We start from the raw sequence: 17,255 nt of genomic DNA, 5'->3' as shown, positions 1-17,255 counted from the left end.
GAATTGACTTTCCATTCATGGGCAATCTTATCAACATTACTTTCCCATCCTTGTTTAGAGTACTACGAGCATAGCCTTCAAAGATGTTATTCCAAACATCATATCTAAAATCACATTTGAAAAAGAGATGGTTGATACTTTCCCCCTCTTCATTACAAAGGACATATAATACACTATCCAACTTGCCCTACCTCATATGCTTATCCTTAGTAATAAGTCGCCCCCTCAAAGCCAACCAAGAAATAATAGATTGTCTGGGGATATTATACTTATGCCATACAAGATTTCTCTAATTAACTTGATCTTTTCTCTCACAGAGCACCTCCTAAGCACTATTACATGTGAAGCCTTTGCTAGTATTAGGAACCCAAAGTGTCTTATCTTCACCTCCATTGGACTGCCTAGCATCTTTCCTCTTATTTCCATAAGCTTAATCGTATTGGTACATAGCCAACACCATATATTCCCTTTAACAAAGGAATTCACCCTAGTATGCCGACCAAGCCTTGAATTATAAATTACTTTCTTACCATACCTTCCTAAAAGAGGGTTGTCTTTATGCCAATTGTGAAACCATAAGTGAGTACAAGAGCCATTACCCACTTGGATTTTGATACTACTCCTAAGATCCTTCTTAAGCTTCGGGATTTTCTTCCAAGCCCAAGGGCTTTATGAATTGGCTTTTACTTCCCAAACACTTTTGTTTTTTAATCTTGTCATTTTCACCCCTTTACTCAAATCGATTAACTCTCCAGTTGAGCAAGATCCCATACGAGGTATGGATGCCTTGTTCTAATCTTTACATCTTTTAAGGCCTAAACCCCTTTTTCCTTTGAAGAACAAATGTCATCCCAAGCAACTTTAGCCTTGTTTTTCTCAAGACCTGCCCCTACCCAAAAGAAGTCCTTCAACTTAGCATCAATTTCTTTGTGAACCTTTAAAAAGAGAACAAAGATAGAAGACCGATAATTTTGTATACTGAATAACATCGCCTTTATAAGCATTAATCGTAGTACATATGAAAGAACTTGCTTTTCCAAGAGCCGATTACTGCAAAAATTTTATCCACTAACGGTTTGCAATCTTTCAATGTATTTTAGAATCAATCAAGGGGACACCCGAATACTTGAAAGGAATGGAGCTTTCTTCCATACCAAGCATTATACTATATTTCTGTCTGTCCTCTCTAGCAATTCCTGAGAAGAACACGTTGCTCTTAGCTTTATTATGCTTAAAGCCGAACGATAAGTAAAATTTGTCTAAAGCCTCAACTAAGAGAGAAATGGATTTTTCCTCTACCTTGCAAAAGAGAATGAGATCGTCTACAAAACAAATATAGGTAATTCTATTTGACTTGCACTTCCAATGGAATTCAAACTCCTTATGCTCCACTATCTTGGAAAGAATCCTTGATAGCACCTCCATAGCCATCATAAAGAGGTAATGGGAGATAGAGTCCCCTTGCCTAGGACCCCTTTTGCTCTTTAAGAAACCTTCCCTATTTAAGCTCACTGAAAAAGTAGAAGTGATGCACTTACTTCACCCAAGCAATGAAAACCGGGGGAACTCCAATGACTCTGCTTACTTTTTGCCAAACTAAATATCATAAATCCCTTGTTCAAGTACAAATTCTTAAATTTGATATATTCATGTAAGTATGACAGCTTATTTCCTCAGTTTGAAAAGAATCTCACGGTCAGAAAAAGCTAGAACAAACAATTAACAAAGCTGTGCTAAGAAGGGGTCTCCTAAACTTTTATTTGTTCTACATTGGCTTAATGATTAACTTGAACTGATAAATTAACACGCATGAGCCGTACTTTTCCCAAGTAAAAACAAAGATAGCACATTCTGGTCATCAGAGATTCAACCCAATAACACAAATATAAAATAAAAATTTTACTTCGACATTCTCAAATCTCAAGATTTACAAAAGCCTTGAGATTAGTATCTGAAGACCCACCTTCATTGGCTGCTTCTCTTGCCAAATTCCTCCATTTCTTGGCATTATTTCTCAATTCTTCCCTTCTCTCCCCTTCTCCCATCACCAATTCCAAGCACCTCTTAATCTCATCACTTTTAACTATCCCTTCTTCGTCCTTACTCACTCTTACTCCAGTCTTCCAAATATCTTCAATCAGTTTGGCGTTTGTCGCTTGATCTGTCCATTGAGGAAACGCCACTACCGGCACACCACACACCAAGCTCTCCAGGGTTGAATTCCATCCACAATGCGTTACAAAACATCCTATCGCTGAGTTTGACAGCACCTCTACTTGTGAACACCAGGGCACTATCATCCCTTGTTGCTCTAGTTCTTCTCTACAACTCATCAATTTATCTTCTTCTTTGTCTTCCTCTGAATTTTGATTTTCTCTAATGACCCACAAGAACGGGTGGCCGCTTGCGAGCAACCCAAGTTTGATTTCCTCCATCTGCTTCTTTTCCAGTACGATCAAACTTCCAAACGATATATAAATTACTGATGATTTGGGCTTTGAGTGTAGCCATTCAATATAATCATTTGAACCACGGAATAGATCCGCTCCAGATGAAGTATCAGAGGGGTCCTTTCCATCCAAAAATGCTGATGGAATCAATGGTCCGACAGGTATCATGTTGAACTTATCAATAGCTATTAAGGCATCAGATTCTAATGCATCGAATGTGTTAACAAGTATTATTGGGTTGCTTTCTTCATTAAGAGTCTCCAGTTGCTCCTGGAATAAATCTAATCCATGAGGGTACTTATTTGAAGGGAGTAAAAAAGAAGGAAGATCACAGCTACTGAGTGACGCTAGCCCTGGTAACTTTATTAAACTAGAGCTTTCTTTTGCATGCTGTTTGATCATATCACCATAACCGTTAAAGTAATAGTAATAGACATCGAAAACTATGGCAGGTTGGATCCAAAGCAGCGCCGAAGGAAGGTTACGTCGACGAGCCACCACGGCGGCCCAAGGCAGGACTAGAGTGTAAACCAAGCAAGTAAAAGGGTGACCATCCTTTTCGTTCGCGAGGATGAGATCCGCTACAGTTTGGGAGCCACGACGCTTGATCTCTGACATGTAGTGTGAGGTGTCATGATATTTAGGATTGAACCCATCATCGTAACCATCAGAAAAAGGAGACAACGACAAGCCATCGGGAGTGGAGAATTTGGTCATGCGGCGGTGGGCGGAGACGCTGGTGGTAAAGGTGACACGAGCACCAATTCGTACAAGACGCTTGGCGAACTGGAGGGAGGGGTTAATGTGACCTTGAGCAGGGTAGGTCACGAGGAGAAAGTGGGGTTGCTTTTGAGCCATATTTGAAGAAAGAGTTTGGTTTTTTTCTTTGTATTGAAAGACCAAGGAGCTTGGAATTCTTTCAAGGATTGTGTTTTGTACATGAATATGTGGAAAGTTTTTGTGTCAGTGGTAGAGTTTATATAGTGACGTTAGCGATGACGATTTAGTGAAAGGTTCGTGGTCCACAATTTTTTGTCTGGCTTAATTGCTAAAGAAGAGGGTGAGGTTTGTTGCCTTTCGTTTTCGTAAGAAACAAAGTGTCAATGGGTCAAGTCAGGCTAAGTCAGGCTTGTCTGGCTTGACCTATCAAGGTAATGGGCTAAGTCTGACCCAAAGCCTAAATAGTAATAGGTTTTTGGATTGGGTCAACTCATTAATATATAAAGACCTAAAGCCTAACCTATATAAAATGGGTCGGATCAGATTTTAAAAAGGTCAACACAACCCATTTAATCAATATTTAAAAAAAATTATTTAAAATTTTTAAATATAAATTATTTTTCAATTATTAAAATCGATGACAATACCCTGAATATTTTATTTATAATCTCTCATTTATGACGGAGGAATACTGTAGTTGCATGATAAAAAATATTATAAATTGTAATATAGTATAAATAAATTAATTTACATACTGTATAAATTATAAAACATGTACTATGATAATATTCAAATGGATTGAATTCATTTGATATTTGATCTATTTATAATATTTTGTAATGATAAAATTAAAATAAATAAAATTATAAACACAAAGAATTATTATTTGTGAATTCAGATATTTTCTGAAAGAGAGTTGATGAGAAAAAATGAGATTGAAAATATAATAAAATAATTGAGATTGAGAAATTTGTAAATGAAAGTGAAAATGAAGAAAAATTGAATGAGTTTATATAGACCAAAAAAATTAATAAAAAATTTAAGTAGGCCAAGGCTTCTGCCTTGGCAGAAGGAACCAAGGCTTCTGCCTTATAGCAGAAGCAGCAAAAGGAAGCATACAAGGTAAAAGCAAGAATTTTTTTTTTTTTTAAACAGTATCGGGCCGGGTCAGGCCAACCCATAGGCTTAATATTAAAGTCCGATGCCTAGCACAATAGGCCTATGGCCTAGCTTGACATGCTATAATATCGGATTGGATCTTCTCGTGTCGTACTTTTTTTTCATGTTTCCTATCAGGTCTCCATTCGATCTGACCCAATTGACGTGTCTACTTAGAAACACAAGTTATCATGACGTGTGAATATTTATCATAATTTATGCAGATACCACCATTTCGACCAGGATTCTCATGTTGCAGACAACTTACCACAGGCTTCTTATCTTAGTTTGACTTTTTCACGTGGAAGCTTTTATAATAGTTTCCTAATGAGATATTAAAAAACATGTCACAATTTGGGTTTTTGTGTTTATTTTTATCACATTTTTTATACATATAATAAATATATTATAGAATATACAATTTTAAAAATGCTCTTATTATGATTAAAGTTTGATAGTTGTACGATTACATTGTTCACATATAAAAAGAAGTCTACAGGTGATTTCTTTCTACAAAGTAAAAGAATCTATGCAAAGCTAAAAAGGAAGTTCACATGAGTTTTGAATATAAAACTCCGAGGCTAATCATTTTCCCCAAATTAATTAAAAAAATCTTCTCCCTTTCTAAGCCTCTACAAAGTCACTTTCCCCAAATTCTAAAAATATTCTCTCTTTCGAAGCCTCCACTATGAAGAGGAAGAAGCCATCATATGAAGAAGAAGAAGTAGCCAATGTCAACACCTACGCCGACGAGAAGGAGAACCGATACTTACGATGAACACTTCATCCACTAACGCTAACGAGATTAAACTCTCCATCCATTCATGTCGTTATCTGAATCTAACCGATTTTAGGAAGAATGACATGCCGAGTTTTACAAGTGAGTGACTTCTACTTAGATTTATTTATTTAAATTTTGTTGATGTATCTTATAAATATTGGTGTTTAGTGCCGATGTATGAATATATCTATAAAAAAAGGGGATTTTGTTATGTTGATGTAGTTTGGGTGTGTGACAATTGATTGTTTGATTTGTTTTTCGCTGATTTGAGCACACGATTGACTGTGATTTGGTTGACTAATTTGAGAAATTTGAAGAACAACAGACAATCTTGCCAATATTGGCGATCTCGCCTACCTTTCTATCAAACGATCATCTACAATCCTGTAATGCCACTGTTCATAGTATCTTTTTTTTTTTTCTTTTTTTTGTTTTCCATTTATATTGCAAGAACACTGAATCAATATCCAAGAGGGAGCATACAAGTGTCATGAAGCGTATAAATTTAATGTGTAAATGACTGTTTGAATGAATATGGATGTTGTTAACGTCATAAACTAGAAATTGACGATGACACAACGAGAGATATTTCGGATGACCTATTTTGGTTGATTCTTAGGTTTGGAAGAAACTCGTTTTAGCATCGTTCTTATGCATGTGGTGTTTTTCTATCTAACTAACTGGGGGTAACATGATAGAGAACTATAGTGTAAAAGTACATTTTGGCCTAATAGAGTTTGCACTAGTCACTGGTTTGTTATTCAGAAATGACACAGATGTGTCACACTACATGAACTATTTAGAAACCCCTAGATTGATGTTACAATACTTTCCTGACCTTAGTAGTTTATTACGATATCAAGACATCGAAGGGGTGGTTAATGACCATATTTGGGGTGACAATGATGAGAATGTCATAAAATTTGTAGCTTTGTATGTAGCGTATTCCTTCTTTTTGGAGGCAAATAATAAAAATGTGGTATCTAATCAAATGTTACATCTCGTCGATGCTCTAAATGCATTTAGTTGGTATCTATAGGGTATGTTGTCATGGAATAACACAATAGACCCCATATGGTGGGGTATACATGGAAGATATGAGTGTTGCCTATAGAAATATAATGCATACACGAGGCCACCCCTTATTGTCAATTACTCAGTTATGGGTTTTCTCATTGCATTCTAGGTAAGTAGCATATTATCAATCTAACAAATAATTTGATTACATGTTATTGTTAGTACTAACCAACTTAGTGTCCTTTTTTAGTGCATTTTTGGATTTATAAGATTATAAGCAACCTATCGCCATATGTGCTACTCATCACAAATGACCGTGTCACGTAAATGCTCAAATAGAAGACCATTTTCCTTTCAATGTGGGATGAAGCTAAAGCAATTATGGGTACACCTCTGGTAAATGAAAGTTTCCAATTTTTATAGTATATAATAAAATATAATGATATGTTTTGTTAACTTACAACAAAGTTTTATTTGGCTTGTTTTAGGATCTAATTACAACTATATTACGTCCAACATTACTTGATCGGGAGATGAAGTGGTATATTAGGGTGTTTGGAGTTCATGAAAGAAGAGCTACCTACTATGTCATCCGATGAAGAGTCCATAGAATCAATTGACAATTTACATGCTACTTTGGGACATCATGCTTCTTATCGATCATCTTTCTCATAGTGTTTAGATCTTATATATGCACTTATGCCATTCCTTCCCTTTCAAGTCTCCCTCGCACGGGGGTCTATATCACGATAATCTCATACCAATATTCCAAGCATATCCCTACACATACAGATGTCTCCGCCATGCATGTTAACCTCTTATGAGTTGCACCATCAAGAGTCTCATAAGCTAACCCCTACTAAACAATAACTTGACTAGCAAGTCAAGATGATACAAGGGGAGATGCAACAATTGCATGGTAAGATAGAAGATTTTCAAGCATCCATGTTATACCACATGAAAGCATTTGAAGAGTCATATGCTCAAAAGTTGCCATCATGCAAGTTTATGGTAGTTATCTTTGATAAGATGTGTTCTTTTCTATATATGTTAATATGCAATGACATATTTGTGTCAATTTATTAAGGTTGATGTGAAAGATGAGGTGGAGACCCTATTGGTGCTTTTGTCTCAAATAGAAATTATCACCTAGGAGCCTGTTTTACCACATGATGATGAACCCCTACAAAGAAATGTAAGCAAGGCTTTGACACCCTAGAAACAGTCAACATTTGGTTATATTTTCAAAAAAGACAAACAATTAATTAGTCTTTTCACGAACCTAACCAAAACATGAAAAAATGTGCCCATGGATGAGTCTTACCTTCAAACCAGACATTAGTCCAAGCGTACTGATGCAAACTTCAATAACGACATATGAAATCTAATCAAGAATTAATCTTTGTCTAGGATTAAAACAAGTTCCACCTTGACTCGATACGAATGAAATTCATATGAACCTTGGTATAGATTAGTGATTAGAACACCATAAAGGATGAACCTTGAAAAGTTTTTGATAATTTGGAATGAAGAAGCTGAAATCTTGAAACAAGGTTGAACTCACAATACTGTTCATTCTTCCAAAAAAATTGTTTTTTTAAATAGTGTCTACAAACCGTAAAGGCCTAACTTGACCTTAACCCAATAGACTACCTAATTTACTTAAGCCTATTAACTAATTAAATGCCTAATAACCTAAGTTAAAAACCAATATGACTTTTGGGTTTTAACAATAACAAATTTAAGTAGCCCATTATATAACACATAACTTAAATAAAAGTTGGGGCTTTTAATAAAACAAGTCTTAGCCCATTACAAAAAAATACTAATAACATAATTCTAGGCCTAACCAAGGTATGCTTGGATGCCTTCCCTTGAATGTTTCCTTGATGGCCGAATATGACATGCTACTCTTGGATTGGGCTTTTATCCCCCATGGTCGATTCCTCTACTCCATTTTGAACTGATAACTGGACCAAATTAACTAGTCCCTGCCTTCCTTGACCTAATCGGCCTCTATGATGCTTAACTTGGACCAAAGCTCTTCCATGAGTCCATTTAAGGCTTGTTGCAACTTCTTGGCTTGACTTCTCGTAATTGGTTCTAATAGTATTTGAAGTGGATCAACCCTGTGACTCGATGCCCTAATGATGTATCCATTACTCCCCCCTCTTGAAAAGGATTTGCCTTCAAATCTGTATTATTAAAAAAAGTTAAGTCAAAAATATTAAAAGTAACACTTACATTATACTCACCTAAAAGATCCAATCTGTAGGCATTATCTCCAATTCACTCGAGGACTTGAAATAGACCATCTCCCCTTGGGTGGAGTTTTGACTTTTTTTGTTGAGGTATTCTTTCTTTTTGCATGTATACCTATACCTAATCTCCTTGTTAAAATACCACTTTCTTCCTTCGTTTATTAGCTTGCTTAGCAAACTGCTCAGTCTATTTTTCAATGTTTTGTTTGACCTTCTCATGAATCTATTTCACAAGCTTTGCTTTTCTTTACCCATCTAACCTAGTTCTCTCATCAACAAGCAATGGCAAAAGATCCAAAGGAGTTACTGGATTAAAACCATAAACAATCTTAAATAGGGAATAAACTATAGTGGAATGCACCATCTTATTATATGCAAATTCTACATATGGTAAACATTCCTCCCAAGTTTTCAATTTCTTTTCAATCATAACACATAATAATTGAGTTAATTTCTTATTTTCTACTTCAGTTTGCTTGTCAGATTACAGGCGACATGTAGTGGAAAATAAGAGTTTCATACCTAGTTTTCTCCATAATAACTTCCAAAAGTAGTTGAGAAACTTAACATCTTGATCAAACACGATGATCTTTGGAATTCCATGTAAGCATACAATGTCCCTAAAAAAAAATCAACAATATTATTAGCGTTATCGGTTTTATGGCATGAATTGAAGTATGCCATTTTGGAAAATCTATCAACCACTATAAAAATTACATCTCTACCCTTCCTTGTCCTAGGCAACCCTAATACAAAGTTCATAGAAATATCAACCCAAGGTTCACTTGGTATTGGTAAAGGTGTATACAATCCATGAGGTAAAACTTTTGACTTAGTTTGCTTACACCTAACACATCTACTACAAATATGCTCAACATCATTTTTTATATGTGGCTAAAAGAAATGCTCTTGTAAGATGCCTAAGGTTTTAGCTATACCGAAATGACCTATTAGTCCACCCCCATGTGCTTCTCAACAAGCAATTCACACAAGGAACTTATAGGCATGCACAATTTATTCTCCCTAAACAAATATTCTTTATGCCTATAAAACTTACCAAATGCAACTTTATAACAAGTATCATAAATAGTGGAAAAGTCTACATCAGTCATATACAAATCCTTGATATGCTCAAACCCAAGCAACTTAGTATCTAAAGTTGAGATTAGAGTATATCTATGTGATAATGCATTTTTCATAACATTTTCCTTACCTTACATGGAATTGATAACATAAAGAAAAGTTTCTATGAATTTAACCTACCTAGCATGTCTTTTGTTGAACTTACCTTATCCCTTTAAATGTTTTAAGGACTCATGATCTATCTAGATGATGAACTCGTGTGGGCAAAGGTAATGCTACCACATCTCTAATGCCCCCACTAAAGTGTATAACTTCTTATTATAAGTAGGGTATTTCAAGGTGGCCCTATTGAGTTTCTCATTGAAAAATGCTATGGGCCTATTTTTTTACATCAAAACAACTCCAATGCCTATACTTGAAGCATCACACTCAACTTCAAACAGTTTAGAAAAATCAAGTAAAACAAGTAAAGTTGCAGTACTCAACTTATCTTTAATCAAAACAAATGTACGTTTTTGTTCCTCACCCTACTTAAACCCTACATTCCTTTTAATTATTTCAATTAATAGTGTAACTAGTATACTAAAGTCTCGCATAAATCTCCTATAGAAACAAGCTAGACCATGGAAACTCTTAACCTCAGTAATGGAAGTAGGCATCGGCCACTCTTGAATAGCCTTGGCCTTTTCCTCATCTACCTTAATCCTTCTAGATAAGACCACAAATCTTAGGAACACAACCAGGTCAGTGCAAAAAGAACACTTGTTAAGATTACCAAATAATCTTTCTTTCCTAAGTACAAGCAAAACATCATGCATATGTTCTTTATGCTCATCTAGACTACGACTATAGATAAGTATATCATTAAAATAAACAACTACAAACTTGCCTATAAATACACGCAAGACACGGTTCCCTAACCTCATAAAAGTACTAGACGCGTTATAAGCCCAAATAGCATTACCAACCACTCATACAATCCACGTTTGATTTTAAAGGCAATTTTCCATTCATCACCTTTTTTCATCCTAATTTGATAAATACCCACTTTTTAAATCAAATTTTGAAAAGATATATGAGCTATACAATTCATCAAACATATCATCTAGCCTAGGTATGGGATAGCAATATTTTATAGTGATTTTGTTGATGACTCAACAGTTGACACACATCCTCCATGACCCATCCTTCTTAGGTACTAGAATCATTAGTATGACATATAGACTCATGCTCTCCCTCACGTATCCCTTCTTTAACAACTCTTCCACTTGCCTCTGAAGTTTTTTTGTTTCCTCAGGATTACTTTTATAAGTTGGTCGATTAGTTATCGTTGCTCCAAGTATGAAATCAATTTGGTGCTTGATCCTACAAACTGGTGGCAGTCCATTTGGAATCTCCTTAGGGAATACGTCCTTTAAACTCTTACAAAAGAGAAACAAACACACTAGGAAGAGAATAGTGACCATTAGTGGATGACAAAAATTGTTCCTTGTAGCCAACAATAATAAATATTATTTAGTTACAAGGGCTACCCTTACACTACTTGCTTTTGCATTAAAGCTCTTTTTTCCTGCTTATTTTTTTCTCTCTCTCTTCTACTCTAAAGGCCGAATTTCTCACTCTCATTTTCTTCTCTCCTCTTTCTGGCCTCACTTTCTCTTCTCTCATCTTTACTCAAATTTTCTCTTTTCTTCTCACTCTTACTTTCTTTCTTTTCATCAAACATCTTTCTTTTCATCACTTTATCATCATAAACTTGTTGTGGTGACAAAGGTACAAAGGTTATTAACTTATTGTTTATCATGAAGGAGGACTTATTTTTAAACCCATTATATGTCACATTTCTATCATATTGCCATGGCTAACCCAGCAAAATATGACCAGTATGTATGGGTACTATATCACACAAAACCTCATCTTAATACGTACTCATAGATAAAGCCATCACCACCTATTTATTCACCATAATCTCTCTACAGTTATTCAACCACTGAAGCTTATAAGGTCTAAGGTGTTTTAGTATAGGTAAACTAAGGTTTTCTACAAGCTCGGTACTAGTTATATTCATGCAACTACCCTCATCTATGATCAAAGTGCATACCTTACCCTTCACATGACACCTAGTATGAAAGATATTCTCTCATTGCTTATCATTTTCTTCCTTATACTATAATGTAAAGCTCTCATAGACATTAGTGCCTTACCTACTATCACATACTTCAACGTTTCATCATTAGCATCCTCTAATGGTGGCATAAACTCATCACTCGACTCTTCTTCTGTCTCATACTCACCATCATCTTTCAACAACATAGTTCTTTTGTTATGACACTAAGAGGCTATGTGACCCCTACCCAAACACTTAAAACATTTGATCTCACTATTTCTTTGTGGTGGTTCGGGTTTGGTACTAGGTTTCTCTCAGCTGGGTTCCTTTCCTTTAGTTTTTAAGTGTTTGTTTTTTTAGCTTATAAGGTGATTTGCCATCTCTCTTTGACACACTTGATTTCCAAAGGCTAGAATAAGACCTTATATCCCTTTTATCCTTCTGTTGTAACCGCCTTTCTACCTTCATTGCCATATGTACCAAATCCTCTAATTCTATATAATGTTGTAGTTTTACTATATTTGCTATATCCAAGTTCAACCTATTTAAGAACTTAGCCATAATGGATTCTCTATCCTTCTCTATATTAACGCTAATCATAGTTATCTCCATCTCCTTGTTATAGTCCTCTACACTTTTTGTCCCTTGCCTAAGCCCCTCTAATTTTTGAAGTAAATCCCTATGGTAATAGCTTGGAACAAACCGTTGCCTTATCATACTCTTCATATCATCCCAAGTATCTATGGGCCTACCTAAATTCCTATGCCTATTCTTTAGTAAATAATCTTACCAAATACTTGCATAATTGATGAATTCTACAACCACTAATTTTGCCTTTTTCTCCTTTGTATACCTATGAATATCAAAACCCTGATCTACTTTACATTCCCAATCTAAATAGGCCTCTAGGTTATTTCTACCCTAAAAAGGTAAAATTTTCATCTTAATACTACTAAGGTTACTATCACTTTGTTTATCTCCTCTATAAAAACTATTTTTATGCCATCTTTGTCCTCCTTTACTCTCTAAAGTAATTTGCCTATCATTACCCTCGTTACCTTTACTATCAAAATCGACCCTATCTTCATCTCGCTCTAAAAATGTTTTTCTTCTTCCCTTTCTCCTACTACATTCCTCTCTATCACTTTATTGCTTCTCTAACCTATCCAACCTATCATTAACACTCCCCATCACATTAAAGAGGCGCAACACGAGTGTTTTTGAATGGCTTATACTATAAAAGCATGAATTGTTGTTGGATGGCTTGTACTATAAAAGCCTCAGTATTACCCAAATCTTCCATAACACTAGTGTTTTTGGGATCTACCATGTCTAAAATTTCATAACAAAAAAATATATAGATATAAACAATAATCCTCACATGCTCCCTCACATGTTTACACTCACGCTCGTGTTTTCACCCTGATGTTCTCATACATTCTATAATTTGAATTTTATAAAGAATCTACCAAGAACAACCTTGAGATGAACATAATCACTAATGAAGACAAATGAATGGAATAAAGACTCAAGAAGGAAGATTTTTTCAGAATTGAAAAGATGAAAACAAATAAAAGAGTGAAACAATCAAGGAAAGAAAACTAGAAAGAGAGAACAAGAATAGAAAGTCAAATTTAAAAGAGTTAAGTGATTCTAATTGTTCTCCTTGATCTTTTTTTTTTTTTTTTCACTTTCTTTTCTAAAATGAGGAGTAAGCTAGCTTAAAGGGCTGATGGCCCATTTGAAGTGCTTGAGAGGGTGAATGACAATGCATATAAGGTGAATCTTTCGAATGAAATAGGAGGAGTCTCGGCCACCTTCAACATTGGAGATCTTTCACCATACATGGAGGATAGCCACCTTGAGGACTTGAGGGCAAGTTTTTCCCAACCCAGGGGGGATAATGTATTTTCGGTCACTTCTCCAACTCTAGCCTCCAAGTCTCTATCAAATCTCCATTTGGCTCTAGCCACCATTGAGAAAGAGGGGAAAGCTCCATGCAAGTCCAAAGAACCTTTGCCATCTCCAATTTAGCCCAACTTTACTTATGGGTGCATTCTCATTACTTGCATCTAAGACCTTAATGAAATGGAAGCTTAAGTGAGCCCAAGAAGCCAACTACAAGCCCACTTTAAAGCCCAAGTAGATGAGGCAGCCATCCATCACTTAAATTGGAGCCTAAGATGCCATGAAGCCCATTTAGTTGAATTGCAACTAAAAGGGAAGCAAGTAACATTAGTTGGTGGACATAGTTCCACCTTTTAAGGAAAAGTTGTTCCCTTTTGTTAGTTTCTTCATTAATGTGGTATGGTCTTAGATTAAATGAATGGCTAAGCTTAAATGAAGGGGAAAGCTTACATGTCTAATTAATGCCCATTTTTGTTCCTACTTCCTCTTGTATATGAAAGTGGTTTTTTCACTTGTAAAGGCTAGACTTCTTTGATAGTGAAATTCTCAAGTAAAGCTTTATAGCTTTTCTTTATTTGTTTGTTCCTTTATCCAATTCATCTTGGAGGAAGAATTGGTGGTGGAAGATCCCAAGGTTGGTGGAAATTTCCTTTATGCCTTGGTTAAGTTTCTTGTTACCTTTGAAATCCAAAGTGTGAATGTGTGTTGTATGTCTCGGATACTGTTCATAGTGTATGATTTTGCCATTTTTAGATTTTGCCAGCAAACATTGAAACAAGTTTTGAATGTCTTATTGATTAAGTTGTGATTACTATCATATACCATTGGAAAGCTCTTTGAATGCCCTTTCCAATGATCTATAATTTGTATGTTTTGAAGGTTATTTGATTAGTTAAATTGAAAGACAAAGTGCTGGTATGCCATATGAACAATAATTTCCAGATTTGAGTTTGTGTGTTGTTGCATTGCCTTGATGGATATGCACCATAGAGAATGAAATTAATGCCTGCCTTGTGACCTTAATATCCCCACTATTATTCAGCCATTGCAACCTATAAGGTCTAGGATGTTTAGTTGTTTTCAACCCCACTTTATCAACTAAACCAGCATTAACAACATTAGTACAGCTACCACCATCAATAATCATACTACATAATTTATTATCTATCATGCATCTGGTGTAAAAGATATTTTTGCATTGTACCTCACCTTTCTTAGCTTGCATGTTTAGAGCACAACTTGCAACCAACGTGAAAATTGGTCCTTTAGGGGCTAGTTCATTGCTCTGTTCTTCTGAAACATCCTCTAATGGTGGTATGTCACTCAAGTCATCATCATCCTCGCTCCCATCTTTACTTACCACCTCCTCATTGTGTAAGGTCATCACCTTTGCATTTGGACATTGTGCAGCTCTATGTCTATATCCCAAACACCTAAAGCATTATATATCACGTGATTTACCCTTAGATTTATCATCTTTAGGTTGTATTTTTGGTGTAGTGAGCTCTTTATTTTTGCTTTGATCAGATTTGTCTTTATTTGTATTTACATCACCTCTCTTGTTCCCTTTCTAGTTCGGCTTCCATGATGTTGGGGTTGAAATAGCCTTGGTTTTCACTCTTGGTTGTTTTTCAATCTTGGTTATCATGTGTGCCATATCCTCCAAATCTACATAATGATGTAACTCAACAAGGTTAGCAATATCACGATTCAAACCTGAAAGAAAACGTGCTATAGTAACTTCCCTATCCTCCTCAATGTTGGCTCGAATCATAGCCATCTCCATCTCTTGGTGATATTTTTCAACACTATTGGATCCTTGATTCAACCTTTGTAATCGATTGTTACAACTCCCTATAGTAGTGTCTCTTCCTCATGATTGTTTTCATCTCAAACCAAGAAGAAACAAGACCTTCTCTGCTTCTGTGCCTAGTAGAGGTAAATTGATCCCACCATACACTAGCATAGTCGGTGAATTCAATGGCTATCAATTTCACCTTCTTCTCTTTGGTGTAGATATGACACTTAAATACATGCTCTACCTTCTTCTCCCACTCTAAATATGCCTCTGGATCACTTTTACCATGAAAAGCTGGAATCTTTATTTTGATTAATCCCAAATTCCCATATTTTGATTTGCATTTATTGGAACATGTAGATTCTTCTTCTTCAAACTCCCCTTCTAAATCATTAAAGAGGCTACGTTTTTATGTCTCTTGTCTTGCCATGGCTAGGGGTACCTTGTTCCAACCCTTCCAACCTCTCCTGGACTTTGCGGTTTTCACTCCTCATGTTCTCTTGTTGTGCCATCATCTTCTGTAACATTCCTTGTATTGCTTCTAAGGTAACTTTCTCCTTAGGGTCTATGATGTAAACCTATAAGAAAACATTAGAAAACATCTATTCTAACACTGCCTCACGTGTTTCGCTTGAATGTGTTTGTAACACTCTAATACGCTCACCAAAACAATCACACACAGAATTTCCCCTTAGAGTTCTTATTTGAGTTAACCTTTACTACTCACTTTCTAAAGAGAAGTACAAATTGCAGTCCCTTGACAATTAAAGCTAACAAAAAAAAAAAAACTGAATTATGGCCTTTGACAGTTGTAAATTCGGCCACAACTAAATTCGACTTCTTCTCATTTTATTTTTTTCCTTGTTTTTGTTTTTTTTTTTTTTTTGATTGATTAACACTAAAACTCTTAGCTAAACAGATCTGGAAGCCTTCAAACACCTATTGAAGCTTGAATCATGATATGTGATTTTGGTGATACTTGATGCAAATCGGCAAGGAATGGAACTTTGGTGCTTTTATGGCTCCTCTTGATTTGATGTTGCCCAAACCACTTGTATAAAGAATTTTGATGTTGAATTTGCTGCTGCCGAATCACTTGATGATGAGTAATGCAAAAATTTTTTTTTCGTTTTTTTATATTGATGCACGAACACTAGATTAAACGCTATGTAGCTTATACTAGACCCAATGCTCTAATATTGATGCATTTCCATCAAGATAATGCAACAACACACAAACTCAATTCTGGAGTTACTATTTATTTGACACAACAACAATTTGTTTTCAATTTTTATCCAATCAAATGACCTCTAAATGATGCAAATTATATATCATTGGAAAAAGAATTCAAAAGGCTTTCTAACGGTATATAATGTCAACCATAACTCAATCAACAAGGCATTCAAAACTAGCTTCAAAGTTTGCTAGCAAAAACTGAAAATTGCAAAATCACACATTGTGAATAGTACCCAAGGCATACAACACACATTCAAATCTTCACACTTTGGATTTCAAGGGTAACAAGAAAATTAACCAAGGCATAAAGGAAAGTTCCAACAACCTTGGGGTCTTCCAGCAAGAATGATTGGATAAAGGAAATGAGAAAAAAAAAGCCAACAAGCTTTCTTTAAATTTTCATTCAAAAGCAAAAGCAAAACTTTTACAAATGAAAATCCACCCTTTTATATAGGAGGCATGGATGACAATGATACAATATTTCCCACAAAATTCAACTAAAATGACATGAATTAAGCTAAGCCATTCATTTTAAACCAAGCCCATACATAATAATTAACTAAAGACAAAAGTTAGTTGCTTTTTCCTTAACTTTTGGAATGATGTTTCCTAACTAAAACAGCTAAATTCTAACTTAGTTCCAATGTAACTAAAACCTAATTTTAGGCTCTTTGGACTTCTCAAAATGATGCTTGGACGTTTGGGCCATTGATGGACTTTAAAAGTTGAACTTTTG

At 35.3% G+C, this 17,255-nt stretch overlaps 1 protein-coding gene across 1 annotated transcript; it reads right to left on the bottom strand.

Annotated features, from left to right (window-relative positions):
* Positions 1–1,731: 1,731 nt before the first annotated feature.
* Positions 1,732–3,381, bottom strand: LOC123221861 (phloretin 4'-O-glucosyltransferase-like). Its single transcript, XM_044644806.1, has one exon. It carries the CDS (start codon positions 3,306–3,308, stop codon positions 1,914–1,916), a length of 1,395 nt encoding a protein of 464 aa, XP_044500741.1. The 5' UTR covers positions 3,309–3,381; the 3' UTR covers positions 1,732–1,913.
* Between the last annotated feature and the right edge of the window lie 13,874 nt (positions 3,382–17,255).

This window comes from Mangifera indica, chromosome 7, assembly GCF_011075055.1.
Source record: "Mangifera indica cultivar Alphonso chromosome 7, CATAS_Mindica_2.1, whole genome shotgun sequence".
Classification (NCBI taxonomy): domain Eukaryota; kingdom Viridiplantae; phylum Streptophyta; class Magnoliopsida; order Sapindales; family Anacardiaceae; genus Mangifera; species Mangifera indica.
This window is presented reverse-complemented; position numbering and strand designations above follow the sequence as displayed.

What these genes read in the sequence shown, in the direction of transcription:
- LOC123221861 (XM_044644806.1), bottom strand. Translation starts at nt 3,308, where the DNA reads ATGGCTCAAAAGCAACCCCACTTTCTCCTCGTGACCTACCCTGCTCAA.